Source organism: Cicer arietinum, chromosome 6 (genome assembly GCF_000331145.2).
Source record: "Cicer arietinum cultivar CDC Frontier isolate Library 1 chromosome 6, Cicar.CDCFrontier_v2.0, whole genome shotgun sequence".
NCBI classification, from domain to species: domain Eukaryota; kingdom Viridiplantae; phylum Streptophyta; class Magnoliopsida; order Fabales; family Fabaceae; genus Cicer; species Cicer arietinum.
In genome coordinates, this window is record NC_021165.2 from 26833136 (window position 1) to 26859270 (window position 26135).

Consider the following 26135-nt stretch of genomic DNA (forward strand, 5'->3'; position numbering starts at 1 on the left):
GGGAGTTGGGACAACAAGTTGTCCTTTTGTAAGAAATCAATTACTCAACAATCACCATACAAAATGGACACCTTCAACGATACTACTTTTTTCCAAGCTAGCTCCTAATATGAGGATGATTCGTCAACAAGAATCAACATCAAACAATGTGATACGACTCTTTAATCGAATACATTTCATTATGGATTTGTTCCAATGCCATGAATACCTAGCCTTAACCTACACATGAGTAGAAACAAACAACCGAACACATTCCACCACCTCCCCCTCAAAAAAATTATGACGCCAATTCCACCTCCACTTCCCAACTTGCCATTCCAACATACACATATTTTCCACCATCACATATTTATCACGAACCATACCGAACAACCAACTGAACCTAACTTTTAAGTAAGGGTGTACAAATGACGGGTTAGGTCCCATCAATTGATCGAATCAATTGTCCCTTATCCGATCTCAATATTTGATCGGATTAATTTTTAGGCTCTAACCCTCCATTAACCCGATTAGTTGCAGGTTCAAAAAAGACGGGATGAATTAAGACGAGACCGGGTTGGTCCCAAGACAATTGTCAACTAGTAATTTTTGAACTTTTTTTTAGAAAAAGAAAATATATTTAAGATAACTCATAGTAAACCACGTAGGTTACCACTTGTCAATTCATTCAAAACTAGTAACTCATAACATTGTCATACAAAATACAAAAGATTCAATCAAAACAAATAACCTACTACCTACTAGATCCATAGATCTTTCACCATCTAATAATCTTACTCTTTCATTAAGAGTAATATCAAAACAACAATATCTAATAATAATAATAATAATAATAATAATAATAATAATAAGGATGAAAATAATGCATAGATAAAAAGAAAAATGAATATAAAGAATTACTTTAAAAATAGTGTTCTAATATTTAATAAAATTTAATAATTAAATCACACTTAATGTTCTATAGAACGACATATCTATTCTATTGACTTTATCGTAATATAAAGTTAAAAACATCGTAGATATGCCTAGACTAAAAAAAACATAATAAATGATGATATATGCTAAGGGTGACAATTTGATTCATTTATCCATCGTCCATTCAATCCATCCAACTATAGATTCATCCACTACATAATAATTTTTTAATGAATTGAATCCAATCCATCCATTTAAAAATATGGATGAAACCAATCCTTCAAACTTTATTTCACAGTCCAATGAATCACATGTTTTATTTAATATAATTAAATGGATTACGTTTTAAAAAAAATATATAATTTTAAAAAATTATTGTTATATTTATTTAAAAAAATATTTTTACCATAAAACTATTTTTACCATAAAACTATTTTAAAAAGTAGTTTTTTTAAAAAATTATTTTAAATCTAATTAATTATAAAAATAATTTTATTGATTATTTTTCAAAAAATGGTTTTAAATTTATTATTTTAAAAACTGCTTTTAAAAAAATCAAAATTTTTAATTTTTGATTTTTAATTTTATTACTAATATCATTAATATATTTAAATAAAAGACTTTAAATAATAATTTATTTTTATTATAAAACATAATTTTATTAAAAAAAAAATTAATTAAAAAAACAGACTTTTTGTTAAATTAAAAAGCATAATTTAAATTTTTTTATTATTTAAAAAGTTAATAATTTAAAAAATAACTACTATAATTATTAAATTAAATAGGTCGGTGGAGGCTGATCGCGAGAACTCTGACGCCATGCCACCATCTCTATTATTTAATTATTCATTAATAAATTAATTATCTAATAATAATAATAATAATAATAATAATAATAATAATAATAATAATAAACTATTTTAAAAAAATAATATAAAAAATGGTTTTTTAAATATATTTTAAACAGTAATTCTTCTGTATTTTTAATATTTTAAAAACTGTTTTATTTTTAAAAAATATTATAAAAACAGTTTTGTTAATTTTTTTTTAAAAATAAATTAATTTTAGAAATAATAAAAACTATTATTTATTTTTTTCTAACAATAAAAAATCATTATTATTATTATTATTATTATTATTAATGTAGCTATATAATTTACTATAATATTAAAAAAATTATTAAGTTGATTTGATGGATATCCATTTATTAAAATGTGATAATGGATGGATTAAATTATTTTTATTTTTAATGGATGTATTGAATCGACTCTTTTTTAGGGACGATAAGTGGATTGTAAACGGATTAATGGATTGTTTTGATTCATCTATTACTATCAAAATATATATTCATTTAATTTATTTATTTTGCCACATCTACCTTATATATAGGATTTAAATCTATGATACAAATAGCAATCTATGTAAAATAGATTGATACCAAAGCTTACACTAGTAAAAATGGCCTTAAATCACCTCTCTATAAATGAAGGAGAAAAGAGAAATCTAAAATTTTTGTGATTTTGTTGTCTGGTTGTGACATATTTTTTTTTTCGTCTTGGTGCGACATTTTTTAGTTTTTCTGTCTTGGTGCGATTTTCATTTTAGTTCAAATTTACATAATAGCTTTGATTAGTTACCAATTTTAATCAATGATTTTAACAACATCAGTTTTACAGATCTGACGACATAAATATTTTATATATTTGAATTTTGTCATATTTATAGACATATTGACATCTTGTTGTATGGTGTCGTTTTATGCTATTAAATTATGTGGTATTAGATTTGTACTACCTTAACTTTTATTGAAAGTGACAAACACCTCCCTTGCATTTAATATTGTTAGTTCTATGTTAAATTAGTTTTTTTTCACTCTCACTCTCACTCAAGCTCTACTTCTTTTTTCATATTGATGTTGAGCAATCTTATTCCACTACTCCAAGTGTATTTGTAGAATATCTAATATCTATTAAGTATTTCATTTGGATTGTTGCTTGATATTTTTGTTGGAAAGGAAAAAATTAGGATTTTATCATGGGCTTGTTCATATTTTGATGTTGATTGATAACTATGTAAAGGATTGCAATTGCAACGGTTGTATCTATTAGACAAGAAGTCAAGGTGAAGCTTATTGAAGGAAACATTAAAAATGAAGATGCAACATCAATATAATATAAAGAAAATTAAATGCAATAATTAAAATAAAATATTTAATTGACCTTAAAGATTCCACAAATACATCAGCAACATTGTAAGAGACCTCAATAGTATGAGAAGAGAGCTCATGCCACATAGAGTGTGTGGGTGAGAGTGAATGAAAGTGTGAGAAATTAAAGGTAAGTTGAAAATTAGAGAAAGTGTTAGTACTATTTAAGAATACTTTATGAATTATTTGATTAATTTATTTAACTTTTTCATATTCTTTTTACATTCATTACTATAATCATTTTAGAGAATTCTAAAGTTTTCATTATTTTCAAAATTTAACACATTTTAAAATGTTTTTCTTTTAGTTTTATAATTTTTCTTGAGGTTTATCCTCATTTATAAAAATTAAAATAAAAACTAGTCATTATCATATGGAAAGAAAAAAAAAATAACAACCCAAGTTGTGCCTCTTAGTGGTGAAAAATGGGAAAGCACCAAAGGTCAATACTCAATAGTAATAAATAAAAAAATATTAATTGTTAAAGATGAAATTGAGAAGATACAAATCTTATGTTGTAGCATCTATCTTACAAAATAAATAACCACCAACTATTATCCACCATTTGATCAAAAATCTTATTTTAATGTATTTTTCTCTTTCTTTTAATTATTCTTCATATTAAAAAGCATTTTTCTAACAATAATAATAATATTAAAAAAAAAGACATTAATTTAATTTTTTGTGGTTCAGACTCTGTTTGGATTTGAAGCTTTTGTGTCTCACTCACTCATCCTTTGCAGCAGTAGAGCAAGCCAAGGTATATTTTTTTCTCCTAATTTAATTTTAGATTCTTTTTCATTTTTGCTATCTGATTATTCATTGACTTAAATTTGGTTTTATTATTTTGATTTCTGGTAGAAAATTTGAGCTGTAAATGGCTTCAATTATTGCATGCTTGCCACCACCATTGTTGCTTCATGGTAGAAAATCATTTCCACACAACTTCCAAAATTTCAATGTTTCTCTTCTTGCAGGTAACCCTTTACTAGGTTTGTTCTTTATCCTTTTTGGGGTTCTCTCAAAGTTGATTTTTTATTTTTTTTTATTTTTTATTTTATTAGAGAGAGTGTATGAATAAACCTTGTTTTGTTCTGTAATTGTTGAGTAAAAGGACTTAAATATTGAATCTTCATATATTGGTGCCAAGAATGAAAGCAAGACAACCTTATGAAGATGTGGTCATAACTTAATTGGTGGTTCTTTTAGGAGTTGGATTCTCCACAGTCATGCATATCTCGACTATTCGATAAAGATCAGATGACTCGTATCTACAGCTGTATTTTAAAGTCTATTTAGTGATCAAATGAGATAATAACAAATATTGAATTGTGTGAGTAATCAGAGGATAGGAGTTAAAGAGATCATAGGCTAAATCTAGATAGCTTGTGACAGATGAAATCTTAGGAGGTGTAGTGATTTTTTTGTACAATTGATGAGCATTTTGCACTAGTTTGGCTACAATTTAAAAAGCCATGATGTGTGTTTATTTGAAATATGATTTTCTTTCATAAATGCTAATTTTTGAAGGCTTACTGTGCTATGGAGGAATTATGACAATGTTCCATCCTCCATGTCCTTAAAACACCATTGATTTGATTACTTTTAATTTCTTCTGATGTGTACTATAAGTGTTTGTATCTCTTTATATGTTCATGATTCATGATTTTCGATATGACCAACCTTGCAGGGAGACGGAATAGCATCACATTTGTTGTGAAGGCTTCTGGAGAAAGTTCTGAATCTTCAACTTCCCTTACTGTTTTCAAGTCAGTTCAGAATGTTGTGAGTTTCTCTTACCACTCCCATCCTTCTTGTATCTTACTCAAGAAAGACATCAAATATTATCTAAATTTCTGTTTTATATGTTCGAACAGTGGGATAAACCCGAGGACCGATTGGGACTAATTGGTTTGGGCTTTGCAGCTGTAGTAGCACTTTGGGCATCGACAAATTTGATAGCGGTAATCTTCACCAAACTTGCACTATTTTGGAACCGAATATATACGTCATTGTAGAATTTTAACTGAATGTTAAGGCTATGTTTGGGAGAGGTGTTTAGAAAGGGAAAGGGAAGAGCTTATGTTATGCCTATCCTTTTCCTTGTTTGAGAGTTTTGTAAAAGGAGAGGTAGGGTTTGGAAAACTTTTAAAAAGTTAAAGGGCAAACCCAAATTTAAAATCTGCGTTATTGACATTCATTATTACCTTTGAAATATAGTTAATGCCTTTGAAATAGTCTTTATTTTACATGTCTTTTAATTTTGATTTTTTTTGTGATTTTTGGGTATAGGCCATTGACAAATTGCCAGTTATCCCAATTTCGTTGGAACTTATTGGAATACTTTTCTCAGTGGTAAGTACTGTTCTAAATAATATGTAAACTCATGAGGAATGAAAGCACCATATTATGTCTGAACATTTTGTATTTGCAGTTATTATTACAAACTAAAGATAAACATAACATCATAGATAAGAAATTTTGCTTTCAACTGAACCATGTCACATAATCTTATGTTCTGACATTCATCTTCTCTTACCTATATCATAACTCATGATATGATATTAGCATAGAAAAGAGCCAATCTTTTTGTTAAACAAAGCACATGAAAGAACCTTCATATAGAATGGGCAGAAAGTAAATGTTATTAGCCCCTCTGAAGTTGAACTATAGTTATATGATCAAGCCAACTACTACATCACCAAGTAACTGAATAATTAATATTAGTCTACAAAAGGTTAAGATATGTGTCCGATGTCTGATGTGGTTACATTCAATTACTTCTATCTTTTCAAATTACTCATGGCGTCTACATGTCAGTGTCGCGTCGTTTTCGGTGTCTGTATCTGTATCAATGATTCACAGAAAGCTAACTATAAGCAATTTCAAGTAGTACAATTGAAATAAGCCGAAGTCTTTGTTTGTCTCTAAAAAACCTCTCTATAGTCCTACAAATAAAAGTATCATATATAAATCAAATTACATATAAATTTATTTGGTTTCTTCCCTTCTGTTCTGTTATGTTCTTGATATTTATATTATAGACATTCTAATTAACAAAAAATAATTGCCACCATCAATAAGGTTGAACATTTTCACTTTTCTCAGCAGAGTTGCCGATGCCATATATTGTAGTCAAGTATCCTGTTTGAAAATTTGATAACATTCAACATCATGCCTCTAATGGTTACTTGAAAAATACCACAAAATGGTAGTAGGAGTATAAGGTTATAGAATTGATATTAATTTGGTAACTTGATAAGTAACTTAAGTTGTCTTTCTGTTTCAGTGGTTCACTTATCGCTATCTGTTATTCAAGCCTGACAGGTAAGAATTCATATCACTTTCCTGATTTTCAGTTTGTCAGTTATTAGCTTCATCACAAATTTATATGAAGAACTTTGGTTTCATAATAGAATTGAGGAAAGAAAAAGAAAATTAGTATCAAGTATCAGAGTGTAATTATAGTTATAAGTACAGAACATAGACCTATTTCTCACTTGATTGATCCTCTTCTGTTAACCTTTTATTGGTTTGAGAGAGTTTGAGAGAACAGGAGAAGCGCCAAACTTCTTCTGATTGGTTGCATTATTGCAACAAAAGTTGAGAAAAGAGAAGAACAGATAATTTTTTGTTTAAGGGTATTTGTGTTGTTTCAAAAAATGTAGCATTTATGTATTTTCACTTTCTATCCAACCAAACAAGTAGAGAGAGAAAAATACACTTTTCTAACTTCTAGTATTTCTCTTATACTTAACAATACCTCAAATCTACTATATTTTTCACTTTTTTCTCTCTTCTCGCACTCTTCCTCACACACATAAAGAATTATGAAAATGCAATCATACTTTAGTTCATGGATTGATGGTTTATATACACATGAATTTATTCTAACTGAATTATCTACTAACAAACTAACTGATATCTCTTTCTCTCTTCTCACTTTCTTCTCGCAACTAAACATTTGAAGACCTCAGAATAAGTTTCACTTAAAGCTGCCCTTAGGTTGCTTTGAAAATTGTTGCATTGGAATGTGTGGTACTTCCATTTGCATCGTCATCACGTAGTTTAAAACTAACATGCATGCCATAAGTGGTTAATGATTAACTACACCATAGTGAGACGAAGGTCATGAATTCAACTTTTCCTTCTAACAAAAAATAACAATTAATTACTAATGTTTAATTATTTTATTTATATAAATAAGTTCACTCACTAATATTTTGTTGATACAGGGAAGAACTTTTCCAAATCTTGAACAAGTCAGCATCAGATATCTTGGGCCAATAAGATGTGCTGCAAAAATGTTACTCTAGATTGTGATTTTAAGCCACTAGGATTGGTCTAATGGTTAAGAGTTTGAGTAATGAGGTCTTAGGATCAAATCTTATTGCCTCCATTGTAGACAACAAAAAGTGCAGATAAATGGCATAAAGTTCACTCTTATATCATTCAAGTGCAAGTACATAAATGAATTGAAATTGATGTCTATTGTGTTAGTTGTGTACAAAATTTGGAAATGCTTTTTACACAAAAAGCTATTTAATCATTTGGTTGAGTTTCAAAAATGGTTTAATGACCATACATTATAGGTGTAAAATATTTTACAATCAATATAAACCGTTTATTGGATGGCTATTTAATGATGACAATTATAAATAATTAATAAGATGATAAAATCAAAGGTTTCTATTTACTCTCATGTAAAATTAGTTTACACCAAAAGTGTGTTATTGTTTTTCTCTTAAAAAAATAACTTTTTACTTGTCTATGAACTCGTTTGAGTTTATGAATACTTTTTATGTGCCGGTGGATTGAAGAGTGTTGTTGTTTATAAACTATTTTAAGTTTTGATTTTCAGATAATGTAAGATTTTTTTTATGTATGAAAAAAATTCTTTATTCCAAGATATTAAGATGTTTTTATATACGATTGTATTTGGATCATATTTGGATCAAGTTAGCAAAAGATCAATGCATAACCTAAATTTAATTTAAGAGGTGGACACATACTTTAATTCGAACTTCTTTTCTTCTTAGGTAAAAGAATAATTAAAATAAGGTTTTTTAATATTAAAATTGTTGTGAACTAATTGATACAAGGGCATGATATACGAGAGTAAAGATGAATGAGAGAAAGAGAAAAAGAGATAGTAAATAGTATTATCCGTTTCTATTACAATGTTAGTTGTATTTATAGAGTAAAAGTAAATGGAATTTACTAATGGGCTTAGTGAGCCTAATATTCGTAACACTTTTCCTTAAATGTCCATCGAGGATATGCCTCGTTGAAATTTTACAGGAAAAATAAAAACTCTAGCGAAGGAAAATGTGGGAATTGTCTCATTAAAAACCTTACTAGAAAAACTCAATGGGACAAAAACCACAATGAAAGAAAAAAGAGTGTAAAATATATTTATTTTTCCCTCTCATGTAGACATTGTAAATGATGAAGATCAATCTTTTGTTGTAGTTGTTGAAAAACTTTATGTGACAATGAATTTATAACGTTGTATTGGATATTGTCACATAAAGGAATTTGTTGATATATGTATCATAACTTAGTAGAAGATCAAGAACGGTTACATATTTTGTTGAAAAATATCTTATTCTATCTTACTTAATGTGTCATTGTCTCAACTAAGCATTGTATGAAATATTATCTTCATAAAGAACTCATGTAGTTATATTTATGGAACACAAATCATTAGTTCCTTACCGATGTTGAATCATAGGCCTCATCCAAAATACTTTTTCGACTTATCTCGTGTTGTTCTAAAATCTCCTCATTTGATGATATTGTTGTAGTTTGTTTCACATATCTCCACAAAATAGTTGTACTTCCTTATGTAAACAAATAACTTCTTTCTAATCTTTATCATTATGAGAATTATACAAAATAACATGTATATCTAATATAACAAAGTATATATTTGACCTTGTACCAATGTTTTTGTATATGTAAAGAAGTTCACATGTCTAATAGATTGACAACAAATAATTAGCAAGATATATTATCATTTGATTGCACTAATATATGGTATTCCAGCACCAAGTAGAAATCATTAGTTTCTCAAACTCTAAAAATACATTTGTCCAGAATTGGCGACCTTACAACATTCAAAGTGCACACTTAATTTGACTTATTCATATATAACATTTTTATAACCTTTGCTATATAAGCTTCATAATTTACAAAAATATTCTTCAAATAATCATTTTGTAATCTCAAACAAATATTTTCTTCAAAATACTTAGACAAATGATGTCATTTCCATACCTTCATTTAATTTGACTTATTCATATATAACTTTTTTATAACCTTTGCTATATAAGCTTCATAACTTACAAAAGTATTATTCAAATAATCATTTTGTAATCTCAAACAAATATTTTCTTCAAAATACTTAGACAAATGATGTCATTTCCATACCTTCATTTAGCAAATATTCAAACTTATATTACACAATATCCATCTAGATTGCTTGTGCACATAAAAAAAAAAAAAAAAAAAAACTTACTTATTTTAATTAATTCATCTTTTCAATAATTTGAATTGTATGTCCCATGAAAATTAAATTTTTTATGGAATTTTGTATAATCATCACTATAAAGTGAGTCATACAAATACGTTCTAACTCAATTATCTATTGACTCCAAGAGTAACTATGCGATGAACTACTCCGCTTAATAACTCAATATAAACGTTGAATTTTACTAATCCTTGTTAGGTATTGGTGCATTATCAATGTCACAAATGCATAGTGAAATATATTGCATTAGAAGTGATGCAAATGGTATTAATTAAATGGTATAGTTGAAAAAAAGTGTATTGAAAATTGAATGTCATTCTTTTTCGAATAATTTTATTTTATAAATGGGTTAATTATTGTAGAATGGAAGAAATAGTATTTAATTGAGGGCGAATATGTGACTTTTTTTTTATTAATCTAACTTATAACTTATCTATCATAGTCACTAAACGAATCTTATATGATTCGTGCTTAATCTTTACCAATTGAACAAACTTACTTGGACGCTTAGAATTTAGATAAAAAATAGTTGGCTTAATTGCATTTTTGATCCTCTATTTTAGCTGAATCATGAAAATAATACCCCAATTTTGTTTCTCCTCAGTTTTGGTTCTCCAAACAGAATTTTGGTCCAAAACTTGATGAAGTGTCATTTTTTTAAACCACACCATACCATTTATTTCAGGTATAATTGTTGTACAACGAGATCTTGAGACATAATGTGCCTTAAATAAGCGCAAAAAAAGGACATTTTATCAAGTTTTGAACCAAAATTTTGTTTGGGGACCAAAACTAGGGATAAATAAAATTAGGAGACTATCTTCATGATTCAGCTAAAATATGAGGACCAAAACTGCAATTAAACCAAAATAGTTTAATTCGTCTTTGGTCAGAGGACATAAAAGTGGAGGGAAAAGGAAAATAATGAGAGGTATTATTTGGATTTTTTTTACCATTATATCCTTTTTTTTAAAAACCAAAATACCCCATTTTGAATTTTATATACCAAAATGCCCTACTTTTTAGGCTTAGTAGGAGGTCGATGGCCCAAGATGCGATCAGCTGAAGGCCAAAAAAATTTCACCCAGTTGGAGGTCGCTGGCCGGGGATGCGACCTCCCAAAAGGATTTTTAATTTTTTTTCTCTCGTTTTAATGGTTATTATATGAATTTAATATATTAATAAATAATTAAATTAATAAATAATTATATTAAATAATACATTAATAAATGATAATAATAAATTAATTAATAAAAAAATAAAAAATAATACATTAATAAATAATAATAATAATAATAAATAATATATTAATAAATAACAATAATAATAATAAATAATAATTATATTGTTATTATTATTATTATTATTATTAAAAATGATTATAATTAAAAAGTAGGGCAATTTATGATTAATCAATTTGTTAAAATTAATTTGATACTTACCAAATTTGCTACTTACCAAATTAGACAATTTGCCATTAATCAGTTTGTTACCAAATTGTACAATTGATTAATTTTTTCATTTAATAGTAAAATTAATGATTAATCATAAATTGCTAAAATTAACTTTCTCATTAAATATGATTTGTTAAATTGATTAATTTTCTCATTAATTTACAAATTAATTTAATATCAAAAAAATTGATTCGTGTGATTGATAAATTGAATATGCATTAGCTTGTTTGTCTTGTCACATTTATTCAACCACATTAATTTTGATATTTATATTTTGCCACATTACCAATCACACGAATCAATTTTTTTTGATATATTGAGATAAAATCAGGTAATATATTGTATACTAATGTATTATGAACTTATCTCAAAAGATAAAATCAAATTAAATATATTCATCTTCTAAATGTATTTTAAAAATATCTATATATAAAATGATTAGATTAGGTTCATTTTTTACTTTTATTACTTTTTCCAATCACACGAATCAATTTTTTTGATATTAAATTAATTTGTAAATTAATGAGAAAATTAATCAATTTACCAAATTATATTTAATGAGAAAATTAATTTTATCAACTTGTGTGATATATCGTTAATTTAACTATTAAATGAAAAAATTAATCAATTATACAATTTAGTAACAAATTGATTAATCGTAAATTGTCCAATTTGGTAAGTAACAAATTTGATAAGTATCAAATTAATTTTAGCAAATTGATTAATCATAAATTACCCTACTTTTTAATTATAATCATTTTTAATAATAATAATAATAATAATATAATTATATTTATTATTATTATTGTTATTTATTAATGTATTATTTATTAATATATTATTTGATATAATTATTATTTAATATAATTATGTATTAATATATTAAATTAACACAATAACCATTAAAACAAGAAAAAAAATTAAAAAATTCTTTTGGGAGGTCGCATCTCTGCCAGCGACAGGGTAAAAGAAGTTTGACCTTCAACTGATCGCACCTTGGGCCAGCGATCTTCTACTGAGTCCAAAAAATAAGACATTTTAATATATAAAATTTAAAATAGGATATTTTAATTTATAAAAAAAAAATATAATAGTAAAAAATCCGTATTATTTAAATTTAAGTTGTTTGCATTGAATTGCTCATTGCATTGAATTTTTGCACCATGTGTTAGTGAGTTAACTGTATCACATTCTTTTTCTCTCTGGTGTTTGACGAGACATCATGATAAATAATAATTAATTCTAAAACTTATTATTTTGTGTGTCTCTACTTAAAATCTTTATTGCCAAGTGTCATATAAGAAGATGAATCCATCTAAACACTTTAAATTTTTTATTAATTTTTAATTTATTTAGTTTTAGTATTAATAAAAATTAAAAAAATTACAAATTAATTTAGAAAAATAATTATTTTACAAGAGTAATTTTGTCATTTAAATATATATATATATATATATATATATTATATTTGGTAAAATATACTTTTATTAAATTTAGCTTAACTTTCGTTTAGATTATTTAAATTTATTTTTTTTAATTTTATCTTTTTAAGTTATATTTAATTTGTATCATTAACCTTTAAGATATATATGACAAATTGCGTGCCAAAAACAATATATGGTAAAATAATTGATAAAGAATACACTTTTAATCATTTAAATTTAGCTCAATTTTTGCTTAAATCATTTAAGATTAATTTTCCCAATTTTATTATTTTAAGTTATATTTGGTTTGCACTATTAACCTTTAAAATATATTAAACTACACATGCAACCCTTTAAGTTTGATAATTTTTTTCAAATTATTGTAATGAAATATTAAGATTTCATCAAAATATCGCAACAAATTGATTGTTCAAGCTATTTTGCATGTGAATGAAGTTAAAAACATTGATTAAATGGATAAAATTTTATTATTTTGTTTTTAAGATTATACGTGTGTTTAAATCGTTGAAAATATCGATCATTTATAAGATTTGATGAATATTTTCTAAATGATTAATATAAAAAAAATAGTATTGCATCATTTTGTATAGTTTCAAATGATTTGAACTAATTATTGTAAAAATAAAAATAAAAAATTAACAATACAAATATAATATAACTTAAATGATAAAATTAAATAAACCAGTACAATAAATTTTATATGTCAATATTCTACCTTATTTTTATCTAGCTTTCCATCTCTGTCTTTTCTATCATACACACTAATGAAACTCTGATTATTTTTTTTTACAAATTAATTGAACTCTTAATTAATAAACACTTTACTTGAAGTTTAATTAAGTTGTTGCTTAACATCCGAACTTGATGGTAACTTTTGCACATTATTGACCAAGATTGCGTCACATATTACTGACACGTGCCTTCTTCATCAATCAACTGCCATCAATACAACAACACACTTCACTCTCCCTTTCCTCATTCAATTGCATCATCATTTTCTTCCAAAACTTCTTCATTTCCAAATCTTCATCATTTTACAACAACAAAGTCAAGGTAACTCTCCTTTTCAATTCTCTCTCATTTTCACTTTACTTTTTTTATGCATTGCAACATTTTCATCTATATTTTCCACTGTAGCACTGACACATCTGATCATAGTGTTCGACATGTATCGGTGTCTGGGTCTGACACTTTTGATTATATTCAATTAATTAACTTTTTAAATTTTTTTTCAGTGTCGACGTGTCAGTGTCAGTTTTGTGTCTGGTGTATCTGTCTTTGTCAGTATCCGTGCTTCGTAGATCTTTTCAGCTTTCTTTGAGATTTTTGTATTTGTTTTTTCAAATCCCTTTTGAACTGATAAAATAATATAATGTTGAGGTTTATTTATGTCTCTGCATATAATGGAAACAACAATGTGCATTTAAAAAACCATAGTGAAAGTGTTGTTTTAATGAAATGAAGTTGTGGGTATGTTAGATCTGAGAAAAAGTTTGAAACTTTGTTGTTGTTATTATGATGATGTAGGAACCTATTTGAATTGAAAGGTGCTGTTTTGTGAGGTTAAATTTGGAGAAGGCTTTTCATTCGATTCGCAATGCGAGGAAGACAACGAGTAGCATCAAGGGAGTCCATGGTAGCACAAGATAAAGATGGAAATCCAGGTACCTTGTTGTTTGTGTTATATTTTCTTCAAATAATTTACTAACCCCGTCCCTAAATATAGGACTTCATGACAATATCGGGAAGTAAGAAAGTTGTTAGCTGTATTTAATTTTGTTATAATTGATATTGTTTTTACAAGTTTATCCTTGAAAAAAGAGAGAATTAATTAAGGTTAATATTATATTATGGTATTTATTGTTGGTTGCAGAGAAATATTGTAAAATAATTAGAAGTATGTTACTAAAGAAATAATTAATGCAGTTGAAAGTTTAAAGATCTTCGAAAAAGGGACAAGAAAATTTCTCAATAGAGTCTTATATTTAAGAACGAATTTAATATTAATTAGCTCATTTTTAATGATTAAACTAAGTAGCTGCTTTTATTACTATTATCAGAAAACTTTGGATATATTGATTTTATATGTAAGTGATTCTATGAATCGTCATTGACATGTATAATGTACTATATGAATTGATAGCAGTGTGTCTGAGACTGAATTTTTGGGAAACAAATGAAATGGCTACTTTGACAAGGATTTTACTGCATAGAAATTCAACTATAGTACCTTAATTGCATAACAAAATACGTGTATGCACTATTATGTCTGTTCTTTTTTTTATAGTACCTTAATTCAACTAAACCTCAATAAGTGTTGGGTCAACCTCGAAAGTGCTTACATATTTTTTTTGGGTTTCTTTGTATAATTTTGATAGGAACACCATTTGTTGCACCAGGGCTCCCTTTCATTGATTTCTATAGTATATGCTTAAAAATTGAATTCACATTTTGACAATCCATCAATTTCATTTGTGAGCTTGTGAAATTTGGCTTGTCTTACAATTTGGGTTGGACCTAACTCAACCTTACAAAAGCGGCTTGTAAGGTGAGAACTGTCCATGCTTTATAAACACCAAGCAGGCCACACCATTATGACTAAATCTACCCCTTCACGCCCAACACAATGAAGGTGTTGGAGGCTGCAATGAAGGTAACCCAAATGCCGCACTTAGACGACTAGGGGCAGACCACAAAGAAGGCAGAATTTCCAACAGCTTGAGATTGAAAGAAAATTTGTGAATGCGTGCATGCTACACGCCCACTAGTATACCTTAGAAAACTTGATTAATCATGCCTTTTATATTTAAGAAAGTTCACAAGTAAACCAACAATGAGATTCTGTCACATCTACTCTATGTAGCTAGAAATTTTCATTTATTTTTCCTTCTGATTGGAGTGGAAATAATGAACAAGTGTTTTTTCTTTTGAAAACCTATTCAGAGAATTGGTTTATAATGATATAATTAACAAAATTATTTCCTTTCTCGCAGCTTCAGTGCGTGTGCCGATTGCCAAACCTTGTTGGCGGCGCTCTTTGCGGCATGTAATAGTGGCTTCTCTTTCCTCATTCTTATATGGCTACCATATTGGGTATGATATGCTTTACCGAAGCTTCACATAACTTCATCAGGTTGTCCTTCTATGAAATTATCTAATTTTCTAATCACTATTGACAATGCAGAGTAGTCAACGAAACCTTAGAGAGCATTTCTATAGATCTTGGCTTTAGCGGGAATACATTGGCCGAAGGTACTTACATCATCTTAATTTTCTTATGAACATTAATCTCTATATCATGTTTTACGTATAAATATTTATTTACATTATTTTGTGTTTATGTTGATGAAGGTCTTGTAGTGAGTATATGTTTAGGAGGTGCTTTTGTTGGATCACTATTCAGTGGGTGGATTGCCGATGGGGTTGGGCGTAAAAGAAGTTTCCAGTTGTGTGCTTTGCCTATGATCATTGGAGCAGCAATGAGGTACGAGCTTCATACGTCATAAAATAATTTCTATCACCTTGCATTTTTATGCAATAAACTTTTCATTTTCTTCTGCAAAGGAAGCACAAAGCTATGCCGTTTATTTAAAAGATACTACTTTAAGTATAGTATCTTACTTTTTCATAAGTGTTATGCTATTGTCATAAGCTACGCTGAAGAGCATATGGAAATAAACTAAATAATTGATGGACATGTTATAAGCTGCAAACAGTCTCACAACGATTTATGTCAGTAGATAAGCTTAAATAAACCAATCTAAACAGACCCTAAATATATTATCTTCCTTTCCATAGGGGGTTAATTTTCTTTGGATTAGATTTAACTTTTTGGGGTTTGGACTTCCTAGTTTCCTCCATTGTGGGAATTGGAAAATGTTAGCAAATTTCATGCCTTATTTCTTCTTTGGAAAAATGGTGTAATCAATTCCGTTTTCAAATCATGGATGAATAACTTGGAAATAAGGAACATGAGACATTAAAATGAATCCAAACAATCTTGACTTTATGTTCAAGATGAGAAACACTAGACATGACACTAATATTAATACACATAGATATTGATAAATAATTGAAGTAGATAGAAATGATTGAATGTAACCACATGTGTTAGTGTCGGACACGCCTTCAATCCTAGGTGTCGGTGCTACATAAGCTATACACTTATTATTCATAACTTTTTGCAGTGCAACAGCAAAATCCCTCTGGGGCATGCTTTTGGGAAGGTTATTTGTTGGTACTGGAATGGGACTTGGCCCCCCTGTTGCAGCTCTTTATGTAGCTGAGGTATAATGGATCATATCATCAATATTGTTTTCTCGCCACTTTGTTTTTTAATAGAGATCTTTTTAGTTAATACTTGAAAGCTCCACTTGCATTAATAGGTATCACCTCCAGCTGTGCGGGGTACTTTTGGTGGCTTAACTCAAATTTCAACGTGTCTTGGACTCATGGGTGCTCTCTTTATAGGAATCCCTGCCAAAGAAATAGTTGGTTGGTATGGAATGTCAAATTAGCTTTATGAAATTCATGATCTTTATTGTATTTGTAGTATTATCTATCAATTCCATTTTTCCTAGTACAATAATAATAAGATAATAAACCATCAATGGTATATTAAGAAAAAGACAATTAATTTCATCAGAAACAACAAAATTTATTGGTTTCTTTGATTTATTTAAAACAACACTTAAAAACAAACAAAGGTAGTACTTTACTACTTTTTACCCGCTGTTATTATGTTACGAAGGTAGTATTTATTGTGAAAATTATGTGCTCAGGTGGCGGATTTGTTTCTGGATTTCTGTGATCCCTGCTACTATACTTGCTCTTTTCATGGAGATCAGTGCAGAGAGTCCTCATTGGCTTTTCAAGGTCAAATCTCCATGTAAATTATTAAATACATACTATTATTGATTAAACTAATGTAGTTTTTTTTTTTATACTATTTTGGACTCTTTGTTGGAGGCTAATTAATTGTGTGGAATGAATTTAGATAAAAAATGTTATCCTTATAATGGTGTATAGATATTTAAATATGAACTTGATCGTCGTGATGTTATATAAACTAAAAAGATCGGCAATAGAACCTATAGGGTGTTAGGATTCTCTTGTTAGTAATAGGAATCAAACCCTATGTTGGGTGGGCTCACTCCTCAAGTGGAACCCACTAATTTTATTAGTATTAGTATTATTATTATTGAATAAAAAGAAAAAAAAAAGTATTATTGGGCTAGGCCCATGTGAAGGAAATAAAAGGGATTTGAAACCCTGTTTTAGATGTGATGAAGAAAAGAGAACGGTTGCCAAAGAAAAGTAAGGGTTTGGTTTCGGTGGTGGTAAGAGGTGTGTAGCAATCTTTTTCTCCGTTTGATCTACAAATTTAGTATGACATTCCTACAAATTTACTTTGGCATACCCACTTTAGTGGAAGATTGTCTTTGTTGATTGATGTTTGCTATTGTTATATTAGAAAGACTCTAGTGTACCCATTAATTATTATAGTGGAAGTTTTTGCTGGACTAGATCGTGGTTTTTATTATCTCAATTTAAAGGAAGTTTTCCACGCTAAAAATTGTGTTTGTCTCATATTTAATTTTCTGTCAATTATTTTTCCTCTGTGAAATTGTATTTTCTGTTTGGCTATTTATTTGCATTTCTGCATTATTGAGATAGTTATCGCTGCTAATTATCTCTGGTTTTTCCCAACAAAGTGGTATCTAGAGCTCTGATACCACTTTGTTGGGAAAAACTAGAGATAATTAGCGATAACTATTTCAATAATGTAAAATATTTTTTTCTCCGGCTGCAGATAAATGACCAAACAGAAGATACAATTTCACAAAACAAAAATAATATTTTTTTCTCTAGCTGCAGATAAATGACCAAACAGAAGATACAATTTCACAGAACAAAAATAATTGGCAGAAAATTAAATATGAGACAAACACAATTTTAACTGAAAAACTTCCTCAATTTGAGAGAATAAAAACCACGGGACCTAGTCTAGAAAAACTTCCACTGTGATAAATAATGGGTACACCAGAGTCTTCCTACTAACAATAGGCAACATCAATCAACAATAACAACCTTCCACGTTCTCTTTTCTTCATCACATCTAAAATAGGGATTTCAAATCTCTTTTATTTCCTTCACATGGGCCTAGCCCAATAATACTCTTATTTTTTTTTCTTTTTTTTTTAATAATACTAATAAAACTAGACTAGTGGGTTTCACTTTGGGGGTGAGCCCACCCTACTCTACTTTTCTTAGTTGCTCTCTCACATTGATTTAAATCCCTTAAAATTATTATTAGATATATCTATTTTGCCTATTTTTGACTTTGTTCAGAGAGGAAGAACCATTGAAGCTGAAGCTGAATTTGAAAAACTCTTGGGAGGAGTACATGTGAAACCTGCAATGAGTGAACTGTCAAAGAGTGACAGAGGTGATGAGTCTGGCTCAGTAAAACTCTCAGAATTATTGTATGGCTGTCATGCCAGAGGTACATATCATAATTGTTTTTACTTTTTTTGCTTTCCATTTTACGAAATATTGTGTGTGGAACAATATATGGTTCTGTGTGTCCAAAAGCGGCGCTATAGCATAGTGGAATTTTAACAAACTTCTATTGTTCCGCGATACGCAATTTAGTACAAAGTATTGTCAAATAATGGTTGTAGTAGTGCTATAGTACTGCAGCGTAGCGGAATTTAAACAAACTTTCATTTTTTGTGATTCACGATTGACAACACTAATAATTGTTTGAGAGTATGCAGTTGTCTTATTACTGGTTGCTAAATCACTAAATGCATTTTGCAGTGATGTTCATTGGATCTGCGCTTTTTGCTTTGCAGCAGCTGTCCGGCATAAATGCTGTTTTCTATTTCTCTTCAGCCGTCTTTGAAAGCTTTGGTGTACCATCTTATATGGGCAACACATTCGTTGGAATTTGCAATTTAGTAGGTATCTACCGTGGCTTAACTCCTTTGTGTTTTTATCGGTTGATCTGTAAATTGTTGTATATTCCTCTCAATCTTGTTGTGTATGTCACTTCAGGGTCGGTTATTTCAATGATTCTGATGGATAAACTTGGAAGGAAAGTGCTTCTCTTGGGTAGCTTTTTAGGCATGGTAAGAAAGAAAAATTAAAATAATAAACTTTGCTGAATAAATCACTTTTAAACTGAATGTTACTTGCATAAAGTTTCATTAGACTTGTAGTTCAAGAGTTTGTTTTCTCTCTGGTTATAGTAACTGACTTGTACTCATTTTTCTTATTTAGGCTGCATCAATGAGTCTACAAGTCATCGCTGCAAGTTCTTTTGTACCAGGATTTGGAGCTATGTATCTATCTGTCGGTGGCATGTTGCTGTAAGTGGTTAGAAAGCTTCGACTTGCATTTGGGAGGAGCGGTTTTAGGGAACAAAGAGAAAATAGTAATTATTATATGACAAAAGGGTAGGAGTAATGGAACCAATGACCCCAGCTAAATAAAATAGTTTATAATACATATAAAGGATGTAATTCATATGCACTGTCAAGGTAAATAATTTTTATACTGTCAATCAGTCATAACTGTAAGATCAATGAAAGCGCTTGACTTTAATCATAACTACTTTTAAAGTTAAACATATGATTAGTTGTGATTTGGTGACAGTGTAAAACTTTTTACACTGACAGTGATCAACATCCTTAAATTTATGCCACACATCAAATGCACAAGTAAATGTATGAATAAACAATAGGTATATAGATTTCAGTCTCATTCTAGTTGTGGAATCACAGGGCAATATATTCAACATTGCTAATGGCTTTTTCATAAATATATGCATTTTTAGATGCTTTGCTTATGAATTTGAAAGATCTTGGCTCATTCTTCTGCACTACCGAATTACTGAAAAGATCACTACATACATGAGAGGTCATGTTTAATAATATGTGTTCTAAATGCAAGGTGGATTATGCAGGTTTGTGCTATCATTTGCTCTTGGTGCTGGTCCAGTTCCTTGTCTCCTCATGTCCGAAATATTACCCGGCAAGATCAGAGCCAAGGCAATGGCAATATGCTTGGCTGTGCATTGGGTAATTGTCTTTTCATTCATTGATATTTGGTGCTTCCTAATGAGATCTTTGATAGGGGAGTGGGCCACTCGCATTTATCCACGCTATAGATGTCTAGTTCTGGTCATAAGAGGTGTTTTAAGATTCTAGAGATATGGCCAAAATAATCCTTATAAAGGCTAGGGAAGTCCCCACCCCCTGGATTTAGCTTTTGAGGTTGAGTTAGACCAAACCCAAATTCTAAGATGATATCTATGTCTACTCTAATATTGTTATTAAGCCGCCCATATTTGTCCATGCATCATATGTCCAGTCATGGGCGTGAGGGCTGCGTTGAGATCTTGCATTGACTAGAGATGTGGGCCAAATTAATAATTTATATGGCCAAAGTAATTCTTATAAAGGTAGTTTGATCATATCTAGTACTAATGCACTATGAGTCTATGACTATTATGGCGAATTGCTACTTTGCTTTATTATGGAGTTAAAATGTCTAGCTTTTCTTGCCTTGGCGGAATAGTGACGTGACAGGTCACGTAAGATTGAACCAAACTTTGATACCATGTTGAAATTATGGGGCTTTAGACAAAGAAAGGATAGATAAAAAGATTATGTACTAAGTAACCCTTATTATAGGGACACAAGACTCCTAATCATAATTGAATAGGAAAAACAAATCATGATTGCAATTAAATAGTATGAAAACTAATCTTAAAGGATACTCTAAGATAAGAAACTAATTCTATGAGATAACTTGGGATAATATCAAGAGATATTATCAGATACTTTTCTTATATTCTAATAGTAGTTCAAATCGTGTGCTGACACATAAGATTGTACAAGTTTACAATCTTCTACCCTGTTTGTGATCCCAATCTGAAGCAAAATTTGGAAATGGTGTTCGGTTGGGATCACCTTGCTAAACCGTGAAATTGGTAAGATTGTTTCCTTGTTGCAATCTTGCGAACGTTAACTGCAACTATAAAAATATAGAAACTATTATAAGAGATATTCTAACATATTGGACGTGTTGACTGAAATATGAATTTAAGTATGAGTTCTAAAGTTATAGTAATTAGAATTACTCAAAATATCTTCTTTTGATGTATTTTAACAATTTTTTCAACAGGTGATAAACTTCTTCGTCGGTCTATTATTTTTGCGGTTGCTGGAACAATTGGGAGCACAACTCTTGTACAGTATTTTTGGTTCATTTTGTTTGTTGGCTGTGATTTTTGTGAAGAAATATGTTCTCGAAACAAAAGGGAAGTCACTACAAGAAATTGAGATTGCACTTCTTGCACAAGAAGCAACCTAAAGGTGCCATATTGGATGAAGTATAGGCATATTTTAATTTGTTGAATGAGTTGTAGAAACATTTTTGGTTAAGGAAAAGATAAAGAAAGAACTTGTTTAGCATAATATTTGGCCATTGCATTAGTTGAAATGGTAAGCTTTTTTTGTGACTTGTAACACAAGTAAGAGACTGTATAACATGAGTAATTGTTTTATGTTTGGTTTAAAAATATATAATTGCAGGATATAGGGCCAAAATTAAGGGATGAGTGCTGGTACAAAATTCCAAAATCTTGTTACTCAATAAATTAAGTGATAACTTTTTGTCTTTTAAGGGCAAATAACCAAATACTCTTGTAACTATTATAAATAATATTTTATTTATTTATCAAATCTTGGTAACAATTAAAAATAAAAGTTAATTATTTTTGAATCATTTGATATTATTATTTCTCATATATCATTCATTTAATTTAAAAAAAAAATAGAATAAATGAAATCTCTTATTTTTTTAGGTTAATAAATGTGGATCTTAAAAGTTCTAGCATAACTTTTATTTTGGTGTTTTGTCATTGCTCTTTTGCTTATTAAATTCTAAAACTGATAGTCGAATAAGATATACAATGTTTAGAAATCAAATTTACTCCTCCGATCTATTAAAATAATAGATTCATTTGTAAAAAGAAATTGTCGTAAAATAAGTGATCATTTTAATTTTTACTAGATTTCTTACAAATTCTCATTTAATTAATACTATTTGTATTATTTTCAATGTAATATTTTTTACTATGCATTTATGATATTGATAATGTATTAATATCAACAAAGAATAATTTTTTGTAAAAGTATAATTCTCTCTTTTAATTATACAATTTTTTTAATGTGTTAAATGATTAAATGACTCAATTATTTTAAATTTTATGAAGTAATTTCTTTCAAAAAAGAAATTCAAATATAATTGAATCTTCTAACTCCAAAGGGTAATAAGTTTTGAAATAGTTCACAAGAATGTGTGTTAGAATAGTCAATTTCAGTCTTATCAGCTTCATCTGCCAGCTTGTCTGCTTTGGCACTTGTTAGTTATTGTCATCTAGTTAATTCTACTTTGTTAAATATGTTTTAGATATTAATCAAATTCATTATCAATAAAATTGAGGTATATTCAATATTTTTGTGTTTTGCCTTCTTTCATAACAATGTGAAAAATTAGTATGCATATGTGAAAATACTTTATATTTTTATTTTTTAAAATATGTGTTAATTTTAGTCATTAACTAGGAGATAAGTGATTTATCAAATGAACAATTATCTGCATTTTTAAAAAATAATAAAAATATTAAAAAAATTATTTTTTATTATTTTTAGAAATGCACTCTCATTATTTAGTAGGCTAAATAGTACCCACGGTCTTTTAACCTAATTTTAGTTAACGTTTTAATTATTTATCTTTTTTTTTCTTTTTCGATTTGGTCATTTATTTTAATTTTAAGTGATAATTTGATCATTTATGTTTTTAAATGTCAACATTGTAATCATTTTTTTTTTACAAAAATTCATCAAAATTTTCAAACAAAATCTATAAAATTAATTATCATCTGTAATATAATACAAATTTCATCAAATTTATAACTTACATCTTTAAATAAATTCATATTTTTATTTTTTTTATTTAATGAATTTAATATTGTTGAAGATGAAAATATAAATTTATTTGATGAAATTTACATTATATTAAAAATAATTATCAATTTTATTAGGTTTGATGAAATTTACGTTATATTGAAGAATGTTTATGAAGTATAAGTTTAGAGAAAAAATGTACATCCCTTAAAAGGTGGTGTCTTCTTCTCCTTGTAAAGGATTATACTTTTCTTTGACATAGCATAATCAATGTTTCTTGGTGGGACAAGTTACTTCATATATGTGTTGTACATAGGACAATGACTAGTCTATGTGGCTACAATTTATTTGTTATCTATATTCTAGATAACCAACACTAGTTGACCTATTTTTTAATTTCTTCTAAAGATCAGACAACGAATATATTTAATGTTTATTTTATAGAGTTTTTTTATAAGTAGATTTTCGTACTCAATCTGTCAATCACACTTAAATTTAAACAAGTTTTTCAGTGTTGGCTTTGAACATTAATGGCAGTGGCAATTTAGAATTCCATTTTCTACACCAAAATTATTATTTTTATTTAGTAGTTAAGAGTATATATATATATATATATATATATATATATATATATATATATATATATATATATTTTAATATTTTAAATAGTATGATTAGTCTTTATAATTAAGTAGTTTTTTATTTTAGTCGTCGTAAGTCTTTTTTTTATGATTTTGATCTTTGAAAATATTTTTTTTGTTTACTTTTTATTTTTGTTCTTTTGTTTTAGTATATGTAAAATTGATTTTTATTAGAATGAGTTTATAATATATATAATATTTAATTTTAATTTCTCAATTATTAGAGATATAAGAAATTGCATAGATTAATTTCAATAAAAATTAATTATGCATAGACTAAAACAAATGAACAAGAACAAAAATCAAATAAAAAATATTTATAAGGACTAAAATTAAAAAAAAAAAAAAAACCCGCGTATTTACAAGATCAATTACGTATTTATGCCTATTTTAATAATAAAAATTTAAGTTGAATGTTTAAAATCATTAACTATGTGTTGTTGTTGTTTCATTTTATTGTTATACCTATATTTATCATAGATTTCTTGTTTGATTTTGTATATTATATTTTTGACAAAATAGATTATTTAGCCATTTAAGTTACACAAAAATATCAGATTAATTTTTTAACTTTTTTGCATTAAATTAGTCTATTATGTTTATAAAAGTTATAGTTTTGAACTATTTTTAGGTCTAACCTCATTTTAATAATTTTTAGTTAGAGGTTTTTAAAACTGAACAATGAGTTTTGTTATTCTATCATATTAAATAATCATTTCAATAATCATAAAATGTATCTCACTCGAATTTTCATACACGATATATATTAAGATAATTTCGTGTTTAATTTTAAAAACCATAAAATATATCTCACTCAAATTTTCTCTTAATTATTTTTCTAAAAATTGATTGAGAGTTTATATTGTTATGATAATTACAATCAAAACCCCATAATAATTGCATGAGTTTATTGAAAAAATTGAAATAATTTTGATTTTCAATTTTGTTTTTTGAAATTAAAATTATCGATTTCAATATTTACAAACATAAAGAACAAACTTGACATTAAAAAAAATAAAAAATTAACTTATTAAACAAAAAAAAGATAAACGATTATATATTATTTTCGTAAAATTTAAAGAATCGCATGATATATTTTATCTATATTATTTTATGTTTTTATCGAACATATTGAATAGTTAGACAATTGTTTGAACATGTTGACTATAAAATAATTTATATTAATCTAAAACAGAAAAGAAAGAAACAAATTTAATATTAATATTGAATATAAAAAAAAAAAAGGTGCTATTGATATTTTGTTACCGAAGCTTGAAAATTTAGAAAATGAAAAATTAAAGCCACGATGAAAGTGCATATTTTGATGATATAGACCTCAATGAAATTGTACTGGTATTTGCTTTTTTAATGAACAACTAGTTAGCTTATCTGATTAGACATCTAAAATTTAAAAATATAGAATAACTTTAGAAGAGATTTACAAGATGAATTAATAAATAAATATCCTAAAAGATATATGTTAATTGTCAATGGTTCTAATGATATTTTTGTTAGGTATTTCACATCATCATATTACACTAGTTACTAATAGAGAAAAGCAAGGTATTAGTTTTGACTTATATTCAAAAGAATTAGATAAAGTATTTTGCTTTGTTTTCGTTGTAAATTATTTGGCACAAGTCATAAAATCAATAACACTAACAATTTAAAATTTTAATGATTGAAACCATATTTATAAACATAAATTAATTGGTGCACACATGATTTTGGAATCAATTTTTAGAAAAATATAACAAATTGATAAAACATCTTCAAGAATTTATATGAAAAAAAAGCTTATAAGAAAAAAGAAAAGAAAACACCAAAAATATATTTTAATTAGATAATTTCTAAATTGAAAATGTAAATTGTTATTCTTAGTTGTTATGGATAAAATCTTATTTAAAGTCAACTATGTCACAAAATAAATTAAATAATACTCTTTTGACTCTCATAGAAAATA

At 27.5% G+C, this 26135-nt stretch overlaps 2 protein-coding genes and 1 long non-coding RNA gene across 4 annotated transcripts; 2 read left to right on the forward strand and 1 right to left on the reverse strand.

Moving 5' to 3' along the window:
- Positions 1–3912: 3912 nt before the first annotated feature.
- LOC140920982 (uncharacterized) lies at positions 3913–4934 on the reverse strand. The gene is made up of 2 exons (XR_012163798.1): positions 4805–4934; positions 3913–4091 (listed from the first exon to the last, which is right to left on the reverse strand). It is a non-coding gene; the product is annotated as an uncharacterized lncRNA (long non-coding RNA).
- On the forward strand, positions 3977–7670 carry LOC101512436 (protein CURVATURE THYLAKOID 1C, chloroplastic). 2 transcript variants are annotated; one of them, XM_004506781.4, is made up of 6 exons: positions 3977–4113; positions 4812–4906; positions 4999–5085; positions 5414–5476; positions 6411–6448; positions 7357–7670. In XM_004506781.4, exons 1-6 carry the CDS (start codon positions 3999–4001, stop codon positions 7409–7411), a joined length of 453 nt encoding a protein of 150 aa, XP_004506838.1. In that variant the 5' UTR covers positions 3977–3998; the 3' UTR covers positions 7412–7670. The 2 variants fall into 2 exon arrangements, with proteins under 2 accessions (XP_004506838.1, XP_073226641.1); XM_073370540.1 differs by having other exon boundaries at positions 3977–4091; positions 4805–4906.
- Positions 7671–13475: 5805 nt separating this feature from the next.
- LOC101511469 (probable plastidic glucose transporter 3) lies at positions 13476–22126 on the forward strand. The gene is made up of 14 exons (XM_004506777.4): positions 13476–13605; positions 14080–14216; positions 15546–15645; positions 15737–15804; positions 15904–16036; positions 16740–16839; positions 16938–17050; positions 17334–17427; positions 18904–19057; positions 19375–19518; positions 19612–19685; positions 19837–19925; positions 20522–20636; positions 21745–22126. Exons 2-14 carry the CDS (start codon positions 14150–14152, stop codon positions 21931–21933), a joined length of 1440 nt encoding a protein of 479 aa, XP_004506834.1. The 5' UTR covers positions 13476–13605; positions 14080–14149; the 3' UTR covers positions 21934–22126.
- Positions 22127–26135: the final 4009 nt, after the last annotated feature.

Coding starts and splice junctions, on each gene's coding strand:
- LOC101511469 (XM_004506777.4), top strand. CDS start 14,150: ATGCGAGGAAGACAACGAGTAGCATCAAGGGAGTCCATGGTAGCACAA. Junction 16,840..16,937: donor CAGCTCTTTATGTAGCTGAG/GTATAATGGATC, acceptor TTGCATTAATAG/GTATCACCTCCAGCTGTGCG. Junction 17,428..18,903: donor GTCCTCATTGGCTTTTCAAG/GTCAAATCTCCA, acceptor GACTTTGTTCAG/AGAGGAAGAACCATTGAAGC.
- LOC101512436 (XM_004506781.4), top strand. CDS start 3,999: ATGGCTTCAATTATTGCATGCTTGCCACCACCATTGTTGCTTCATGGT. Junction 4,114..4,811: donor TGCAGGTAACCCTTTACTAG/GTTTGTTCTTTA, acceptor CCAACCTTGCAG/GGAGACGGAATAGCATCACA. Junction 6,449..7,356: donor CTGTTATTCAAGCCTGACAG/GTAAGAATTCAT, acceptor TTGTTGATACAG/GGAAGAACTTTTCCAAATCT.